General features: G+C 44.5%; 1 protein-coding gene across 2 annotated transcripts in view; it reads left to right on the top strand.

The window, feature by feature from the left end:
* Positions 1–345: 345 nt before the first annotated feature.
* The window catches only part of LOC102798181 (dachshund homolog 2-like), a 112,654-nt gene continuing 102,848 nt past the window's right edge, over positions 346–10,151 (top strand). For both annotated transcript variants that reach the window (XM_006803428.3, XM_087834907.1), the window contains exon 1: positions 346–1,227. In XM_006803428.3, coding sequence (XP_006803491.1) covers positions 584–1,227 — 644 coding nt within the window. In that variant the 5' untranslated portion in view covers positions 346–583. The remainder of the gene's footprint in view (positions 1,228–10,151) is intronic.

Genomic DNA, 10,151 nt, shown 5'->3' with positions numbered 1-10,151 from the left:
GCAGGTCATCCTGCACACACGCACAAACACGCAGCATGTAATTAAAAAAAAAACTCGAAGAAGAAAAATAAAAAGTTCCCGTTAGAGACTCAAGCAACTCGTGAGAAAGTTTATGAAGCCGCAAAGCGAGAGATCTGACCGATACCCTCCACACATACACACACAAACACACATCAATGGGGGGCAATAAAGTCCTCCTCTCATTTCTACACCAATCATCTTCACAGTCCTACAAAGGACCGCGTCTGATTGGCCCAATGTTTAGTCAGTCACGCCTACAGGAGGCGGGGCCACGGCGAGGGCTGACCCGGACTCTGCTCCAGTCGCTTTTACGCACAGACCGGACAGTCCGCTTTCCACGCACGGATACCCGGAGCGAGAGCTCCTCCTGGATAGAACGAGACGCGAGTGGAAGCTGAGGCGGAAATAGAAACGGAAAAAGTGAGCGGAAGCCCAACAGCAGAGACGCACAAGTGTTGTTTTTCCCTCTCCCAGCTGGACAGAGCGAGAGGACGAAAGAAAGTGCGTGTGAAAGTGTGAAAGCCTCAGTGCGTGCGCGCGTCTTCACCGCTGACCTTCCGTCATGTCGCTTCCCGGCTCCCCTCCTCTCCTCTCGCCTGGCTCGGGCGCCCCAACTCCGGTCGCGCTCTACCGCTCTGCCCCGGACGCGCTCCACACATCCGTCGCCTCCACCGGCACCTCCAGCCCGGCGCACACCAACTCCCACTCCCACTCCCTGTCCCCGTCTCCACGGCTCACCAGCAGCATGCTCAGCGCTTTCCTGCCTGGACCTGGAGGCGCACTGGCCGGCTTGGGGAACGGCGGCTCCACCGCTCCTCTGGGTCCCCTGAGCGGGTTGGGCTCGCTGAGCACAGCCGGCCTGACTCCGGGCTCCCCCAGCCTGGCGCAGACTTCGTCCGGCTCGGGTCTGTGCAGCGAGTGCAAGCTGGTGGAGGTGCACGGCGTGAAGGTGGCCAGCTTCAGCGTGGACGGCCAGGAGCTGATCTGCCTGCCGCAGGTGTTCGACCTCTTCCTGAAGCACCTGGTGGGCGGGCTGCACACCGTCTACACCAAGCTGAAGAGGCTGGACATCACGCCCGTGGTGTGCACCGTGGAGCAGGTGCGCGTCCTGCGGGGACTCGGCGCCATCCAACCCGGCGTGAACCGCTGCAAGCTCATCTCCAGGAAGGACTTCGAGACGCTGTACCAGGACTGCACCAGCGCCAGGTCGGTCCGCACTTTACGCACTTTTTCATATTTCAAGAAAACCAAAAAAAAACAAACACACCCAAAAAGAGTTTGTCTAATTTTCAAACTTCTTCCAGCGTGATTGAATCGCGACATTTAGAGAACTCTGAGTCAGTTTAGTGGCGGTTTCATCCCCTTTTTAGGACTACAGTCTTGGATTGGCTCTGCGTCCGCACGTTTGGGGTGTTTTAAACTTGTGTACAAAGTGGTCCTGCAATATGTTTTTTAATGAATTAAATTTACTGTGACAAGCATGTTTTTTGGTAAAACACCGAGCTGTGGGAATCCTGATCTTTTGAAATGAAGTTTTTCTGCAAAATCCTCCCGAAACTTCCCTGAAATAAATCATCCGGACTCTTTCTCTTAATTTTATCCCACTCTTATGTTTCTCTTTCTGTTCACAGCTCATTCATATTTCTATTTAGACTCCTGCTTCCTTTGCATTTCTCTCCCTCTCTCTCTCTCTCTCTCGCTCTCTGTGTGTGGGTGCTTTTAGGATGCATTTTTATGACACTCTGTGCAAACATTTGTTGGAGGCTCGGGACTGTTTTTGATTAATGGTTATCTTCCACACTTCCTGTTCTGTTATCAGCACTGTTCCTTATTTTACTTTGGATGATGCTTTTACTGTATCGACTTTGGAAGGTGTGTGTGTGATGCTAAATGAGCACACAGACAGACACATGTTTCATTAGTTTGGTGTTTTTTTACAGGAACAAAAAGCTTATGGCAAACAAATGCAAAGTAAACAACCCGCTGCTTTGTCCTGTTTACACATAATCCATTACCTTATATCTCACCAGCAGATCTGTGTGTGTGCGCATGTGTGTGTGTGTGTGTGAGTGAAAGGGAAAGAGCTTTTCTGTGTCTTTATGTGGTGTATGAAAGGTAATGTGTGTGTGAGAGGCTTTAACGGGAATCGAGTGGATGTGTGTTGCAGAAATGCAGCATTGATGTGCGTTTGTGTGTAAATAGACTTTTCACTGTGTGTGTGTGAATACTTGCTGTACACCTGCCACCTCACCTGTCTGAGCCCACAGCTTCTATTCAGCTGGCTTCAAGTTCAAACTCGAAAGTGTTTGTTTTTTTTCTCCAGTGGGTTAAATTTTGGATGCGAATCCACAGAATGAAGCAAAAATAGTTCACAGCACACATTTCAAATGATTTTAAAATAACTAAAGAGAAGTTAGACGCTGCAACGAACTCTTTGGACTTGCTGTTGCTTCATTGCATTCACATTTTAAATTTTTTTATTGTCACTAATGTAGAAAAGATTAAATCAAGTTTGGTTCAGACAATCAAACCAAAGAAGTTAAAATATTTCTCCAGTTTAGCGCTGAATAGAAGAGGCCTCACAGGTTTTAGAAATGTCTTGTATTTGCTCAGTTCTGTTGTTTTTAACTGTGTCGAGCCTCATTTACAGAACATGTTGGAAGACGTTTAAATCAAAGTGTTTTTGGTTTTTCATGATTTGTGTTTAGTTCTTTTTTTTAGACACCTCAAACTGAATTGAAGTGAATTTGTTTTGTGCAGAAAAAAATGTAACTGCCACAATTTTTAAAAAACTTTTTGCAGCATCTCCTGTGAAATTTCCGACTTTCCGCGCCCTCTTTAAACTCTAAAGTTTACTATTTTACACAAAGACGACTTTAAGACTTTCTGCCTGCTTCTTTTTTTCTCTCTTCATATAGATTTAAAGTATTTTGGTTTTACATTTAAACTTTAAAGATGTCGGGGAAATTTGACATAAAGGTTAAAAAAATTGGTAACTGGTGTGAGAAGGACAGATGCGTTCTGAGTTCAGAAAAGCAGGTTTAAATGAGTTCATCACTCAGACTTGGCCTTTTTACCAAAATGGTCACAGAAGTTTTTCTTTTATTATTATTATTATTATTAGCTGTATTTTGCTCTGATGGTCGTCTTGGAAAGAGTCAAGTGATCCAGTACCAAAGTTTAGAAAGATCACCTTCAGTCAGTCTGCGTTCTCAGTTTAAGTAAAGTGAAATTCATTCATTACTTAGAAAAACACTGACGATTTAAAATATTTAAAACCAGCCTTGAGTTCTGGCCAAACTGGTGCCGCGATTGTCGAGTTTATTTGATCACCTCTGCCGAGGAGCTCGTGCTAATTGCTCGGTTCGCCCGTTTGTTAGCGGGAATCTTCAAACCATCTAAAACTCGTTGTGGATGGAACAGGTGGTGCTTGGCCTTTCTTAGAAATTAATATTTTCTTTTACCGCTGCGAGGCGTTTCACGTCAAATCTTCACAAATACAAATCAAATTACATCCCGAGATAATCTGACAACTCGGTTCGTGCCAAGAATTACCAGCCTGGGTGGGAGGCGCTCGTCCTCGGACTGCTCTTGCTCTTAATTTTACACTGATGGGCTCGTATGCATTGGGCTGTCTCATGCCATGTTTTTGTTGCTGACTCTGGTTGCATAATTTATTAAAGTGCACTGTCCCTGTGCAGGAAAAAAAAAACACTTGGCAGCCGATTTCTGTGCTCTGTGCCAAAATTTGCACTTCTACTTATGATCATTACTCTGATGTTAATGTTTTCAATGTCAATCTCTCATAGACATCCATAAATCTGCTTAGAAATCAGACATAATGGTACACCTCACAAAACCTGGAACCTACCTGAGAATCATCTATAGGTTTACGTCACTATCAGTGTGATCTACCGTGAGCTGCCTGTACAAGCAGACGGGAGCTGCTACGTCTAGCTTTAATGAGACCAAACAGGCAGGCACACTGGACCCCGTCAGCAGCTTCTCCGATGGCTGCGTTATTCTGGGGGAGGAATTTTGCTGGCCCACCTTTGCTCTGACCTTTATTGTGTGATAAAGCTCTTCTCCTCTGATGGGAGCGATCCGTTCTGGGGTGACACTGCCTCTCTATCCGTGGGGCACCAGAGATGACTGAAAGGTTTAATTATGATGGAATTTAAATCCACTTTTAACAACCTAAACCAAGTGCTTCACAGCGCTCTCCACGCTCATGATTGAAATGCTAAGTGTGGGAATCTTATTTGGGATAATGGTGCTCGATTCCCTCAGGTAGGCTTCCACAGACTCGGATAATCAGTGCTGAGGAGTGGTGGAGGTGTTCTGGTGGCTGAGGATTTGAGGTGGATATTTACCACTAATACTGGAAAATGTTGGGGTAACGTTTGTGATAATCTCTGGGCTGCATTTCTGTCAGTGAGTTAGTAGTTGGGGTGGCGGTAGCTCAGGAGATCAAGCAGGTTATCTAATAGTCAAAAAGTTGGTGGTTTGATCCCTGGCTGCTCCAGTCTGCATCCAACATAGCCTCAAGCAAGACAGCAAACCCTGAGTTCCTTTCTGCTGCATCCATCAGCGTGTGAATGTTGGACAGAAACCACGTAGGTAGGAACAAAACTGCTTATATGACTGGGTGTCAAAGGAGAGTAGAAAAGCACTGTATAGGAACTGATCCAGTCAAACGTGGCTTGAGGAGTCTTTTAGTTACGGCTCTTTGGCCCGTTTGTAGCTGAGGCATCATCTTGGTGAAGAAGCGGGCTGTTGGGAGAACTTGCCTTCTGTGGATTTCATCTCCATTGTCTCTTTGTGTAATCCTGGGCTGACTCCATGATGTTGAGATCAGGGTGTGTGAGTGTGTGGGTCAGACCATCTGTTGCAGGATGATTTGTAGCTGAAGATGGTTAGTTTTTATGACTCCTGCCGGATGTTTGAGCGTGTCGTCTCGCTGCAGAACGAATTTAGTACCAGTTGCGCCCGCTTTCAGATGAGAATCCAAACCTCTCAAGCGCCTCAGATATTGCTGTGTTTCCAGAAACTCCTTAACAGAGAAAGAAAGAGAGATAGTGGAAGTTCACGCGAGGGCTGCAGCTGGAAGCGCAGGATGTCGTCTGCTCAGTTATTTTTGTTGATGGATGAACGGCTTTTTGTTTGCGCTCATTCAGTATCGGCTAATAATTAACTGCAGATCATGTTGCTGTGGAGTCGCCGGACTGGTGATGAGTGGCCTGTTTGTTTCTTGTTTTTTTTGTTAAAGCTGACCACACACACTAGGTTACACTCTATTAAGCATGACATGTTCAGTCCTCTAGCTATTTCACAAAGAACAGGCAGGATTCGTTTTACGACTTTGCCTAAATTCACAGGTGTAGTTCTGTTTTGGGCTAATTTTCTCTTCTTCCCAAACCTTTCTCCTCTCAATCTCAATCACCTTGCCTCCCCTCTCTTGCCCTCTCCTTCTCTCACACACACTCACTTTACACAGCGGTACATGTCAGGGGTAATAATGGATCATGCGAATGCACATGGAACAACACGGCTGGAGATCCATTGTTGTTGAACGCACAGCGAACACACACACTCCTCTCTCTCCAATCATATTGACATTCTTCTAATGCCTCTCGCTCTCTCTGTCTCTCACCCTCTTTAATGCCCCCTCCTCCCGGCTATTCCCTCCCTCGCTTAACATTATTGTCTGGGAAAAGAAAGAAAAAATTAAATGCTCAAAAAAAAAGAAAAGAAAGAGAACTCCCACTGGGCTTCTGCATAGTTTGTCTTCTCTGTAACCCGTGTGTGTGTTTGTGTTTCTCTGTGAGTGTGTGTGTGTGTGTATAAAAGCAATCACCGCTTCTATCCACTCTTACCTCTGGTGTCGGTTTTGTTAACTTATGCCTTGTTTTGTTTTAATTTAAAGTGCTCTTGATGTTGTTTTTATTAAAGATCTGCCCTTTTATTGACGTGAAAGAAAAGGAACAGGAAAAGGAGACCCGATGCACGCGAGTGAGAAAGTGAAACAAAGTTCCCACACTTGCAGCAGCTGAAGTCTGGCAAAATGAAATATGAGTTATTTAAAGGAGGTGACATCAGCTGCTTGTAACCTGCGGACGTTAAATTGAGCTTGCAGCGCAAACGTTCAGATCATTTTATTCTTTGTTTCTGCTGGAGAAAGAGGGAGGGACACATTTTTAATGTCTTCAGTGTCTTTGTTAAACTGTCCTTTAAATAACTTGAGAATCGAGCCTGGTGTCACAAACGGCGCGTGAGAAAGAGGTCAGGTCGTTTTGAGTGTTATTGCGGGATCAATGTTGAGAGTGGTGCCCACCTGGGTGTCATTTTACGCCATTAAATGACATGTGAGAAGTTTAAAATGTGTTGACGTGACAAAGGCAAAACATACTACCTTTGGGTGGATCACACAAGTATATTTTGCTGCTCGTTTTATTAACTTTCCATCCAACTGATAAAGTCACAGTCTGAGATTCATTTTGTAGTGCACAATCACTGTGCTCTTATTTTGAAAGTTTAGTTGCTTATAACCACCCAGGCCTGACCTTCCCTATCTTATATTTCCCCACCTGCTGGATGACCAGGTTGTATCATGAACTCCACCAATGCCACCACCCCAGGCCGCAGCCAGAGGCAAACTCAGATTTCCCTAAACTGATGTTGTTGTTGTTCCTGGATCATTGTAATTAACGTCGGTCCACATTCAGCACTCCAAGGGACCAATCACACTGTTGTGATGTCATAGTTTTGCAACGTGGAAAAAACCTCACACCAATTGCACAACCCTAACCCTGACCATGATCACGTCTTGACCCTGACGTCACAAATCTATGACATCACAACAATGTGATCGGTCCCTTGCAGTGTTGAACGTGGACCCAAGTTTATTTCGATGATCCAGGAACAACACCAACACGGGGATATTGGGTGCATTGGATACCACAACCTGCACTGGGTGTACAACTACTAGAAATGTTCTAAAGCAGCCCACTTGCCCGCTGCGAATGCGATGCAACATTAGCTGTGCTAATCACATTAGGCATGTTCCTTATGACTAATTTGTTAGCTGTTTTTAAACAAGAGGAACCCTTATTGACTAGAAAACCCTCAAAAAACATTTAGAACATCCCTTCAATCGTCCAAGTTAAACATTAATCACGCCCCTCATTAAACAAATCAAATGTGACTGAAATATGCAGCTCGTTGACCCGAGTATACTGTTGCACAAAAACACGCAGTGTCAGATCAGTTTGCAGAGTTTGACTAACCTTATCAGTGCTAGCACCAGAAGCCTTGGTTTCTTCTTTGCTAGCGTCTACACCCTGATGCAGAACAATTTTACGCATCGGTTCAACTGCTTTTGTTATATTCTAGTTATATTTTATCCTGATGAAGCCGACAGCCAGGTCCAGCAAAGGAGCGCTAGCTAACACGGCTGCCATTGATTTGTTTTCAACCTCCGTTTGTTTAAAACTTACATTCAGAGGGAGCGAGAGAGGGGGCTAGTGATGTTGTAACATCTTTAAACTAGCAGCTTAGACGTTAATAAAATGATAATAACAATAATACAGTATTTCTGGTGCTAATGCGTCGATGTTAGCAGTGTTAAAGCATCTGGTCAGCATACTTTGAACCAAAGAGTTCACAGGTTAAAGAATGGTTAACGATCAGGTAACGTACTTAATACTTGACTCTCGTTACCACAAGTTGTACAATTTGATCTAGTTTCCACATCGCTGCTAGTTTATTTGTGTTTGTGTGCTCCATTTCGATGGAGTCGGACTCTGCACTCTTGCAACAGATCATTTTAACTCAAACCATAATTTTTCCGCCCCTAAACCTAACCAAGTAGTTTCAGTGACTAAGCCTAACCAAACAGCATCTGAAAGCTGCTCCCAGATGAGACTCATCTGAGCAAAAGTCTGTGTTTTTATGGCACCCACGAAACTCCCCTGTATGCAGTTTCAGGAATGCTCGCAGGGATCCTTTAAGACTGTTGATGTGGTCATGTTGTTGGAGGATTGGTTGTTTTTGTTGTATCCTTGAGAGTGTTTGTGTTGCCCTCTAACTGAACTAATAAGGTGCAGGACTGATGTCTTTACTGCCTCCTGAATGTAAACATTATTTTGCTTAAAAACGAAGCAGACGATCTCTATCAAACCACAGAGCTCTTTTGGTCTGAGTGTTTTCTGCCTCCTTGTCACCTCCTTGCTCTTGTGTGTGTGTGTGTGTGTGTGTGTGTGTGTGTGTGTGTGTGTGAGCGAGAGAGAGAGAATCGATAGTGAGTGACAGGTGGGAGGGTTGCTGATGTCGGAGTGTTATTCTGGTCTCTCCTTATCACGACAGGCTGTTAGAGCCCACACACACACACACACACACACACACTCACACACACACACACACACACACACACACACACACACACACACACACACACACACACACACACACTCACACACATACCGATGATGGAGGTCGCATTGTCTGAAACGCAGGGGGAGAAAAGTCGTTTTGGTTTGTTGAAGCGTTGCAGCTTCACACACTCTCGCAGAATAACATCCGCACACACTCAGCGTGAACTCCTTTCATCAATTTGCTGTTTTTCATTCTTTTACATGGGGCATTAAGTTCTTTTAATGGAGCACAGTGGTTTGTAAGACACACAGTCGAATGTGGTCAGTCGCTTTGCCTTCTGCCTGAGGTGTGTGTGTGTGTGTCTGTGTGTGTGTGACGGAGTAGAAAGCACAAACAGAGCTATCAGTTGTCACACTGTGTCAGGTTACATCTGTGTGTTTGTGTGTCTTGTTCTTGTCATGTGTGTCCTACTGATGCTTGTGTGCGTGTGTGTTGTTTCTGTTGGTGTGATGTTTCCCACGCACGCGTGCGCGCATGTGTGTCTGGTTTCAGCTCCGCTTTGTGCTGTTGGTTAATTGATAAAGGTTAAAGCGTTGGCCGGCGGGGAGCTGAGGTCACCTCGCTGCAGTGTGACAGTGCGCGTTAGCAGCCAGGAGGTGACCAATCGGACGTAATCTTAACACATTGCATTAATCAGATTGATCCGTGACAAAGAGATGCTTTTTTTCCACCCTTTTTTTCTCGCAGACAGGCACAAAAATTTCGAGTTTGTTTAGAGGTCTCTTATAATCGCCACCCAGTATGAGAGCTGCTTCTGAGTTTTACTGTTGTTCATTTATTTGATTTTCTGAAAGCATCTGCTCACATTAATGCATACTGTAAGCCCGGCAGGTCAGTCAGAGTGCTGCTTTTCACCTGTCTAACTGTAACTGGAGACGCCACAATACCAAACATGTGGCCGTTGGTAGTAGTCCAACTGAAAGAACGTGATCCTCAGGTCCAAACAATCTGTAACGTGTCCCTGATAATTTGACTCGCACACAGAACAGCAACAATTACGTCTCGTGTTTTTCTTTCCAACAAAATAGTTTCCATTTTTAAAGATGGCAGGAAACGGGCTACAGTATGATCTGCAAAACCTTAACTCATGAAACTAGCGTTCAACTCCAATGTGGCAGCACAGAGCTTTTCCTCCATCAGGGTTTCCAGTGTGATGAGTCCCACTGGGCAAGGAGCGACACTAAGAGAGCAACTACCAACTAACCACTAACTAACCCAAAGAGTTACACATATGAGTATCTGAGACATTTTAGTTCTTGTTAACACATAATTGAGAATATCAGATTTTAACTAATCGCAATCTTGATTAGAGCCTGACCGATATCTTAAAACTGATACTGATACCAATATTTGGTGGTTTTAAAATTTCCCAAACGATGTGTGTTATGTGTGGCTAATTATGAGTAAGCTAACATACCCGTGCAGTTTAAAAATATTCTTGTTTTATTGTCACAGCAAGTTGTGGATTGCTCGTTTACACTCTGGATCAGCTGGTTGCTGTTTTTGCAGCGTTCCAAAGAGTGCCCTCTGGTGGCCAAACTGTGCAACATCAGTATTCACGACATGGTTGTTTCTCCCATCTCTTCTTTACTTTCTTGATTTTCATTTATCGTTTCATTCATTTACAATATACTGGTGCTGGGTTATTAGAAACAAGGAAAGTATCAATATTTGATTTATTTTGTTCATCCGGCCGA

The sequence above is a fragment of the Neolamprologus brichardi genome, chromosome 3 (assembly GCF_056152115.1).
Source record: "Neolamprologus brichardi isolate AB-2024 chromosome 3, ASM5615211v1, whole genome shotgun sequence".
NCBI lineage: Eukaryota > Metazoa > Chordata > Actinopteri > Cichliformes > Cichlidae > Neolamprologus > Neolamprologus brichardi.
This window is presented reverse-complemented; position numbering and strand designations above follow the sequence as displayed.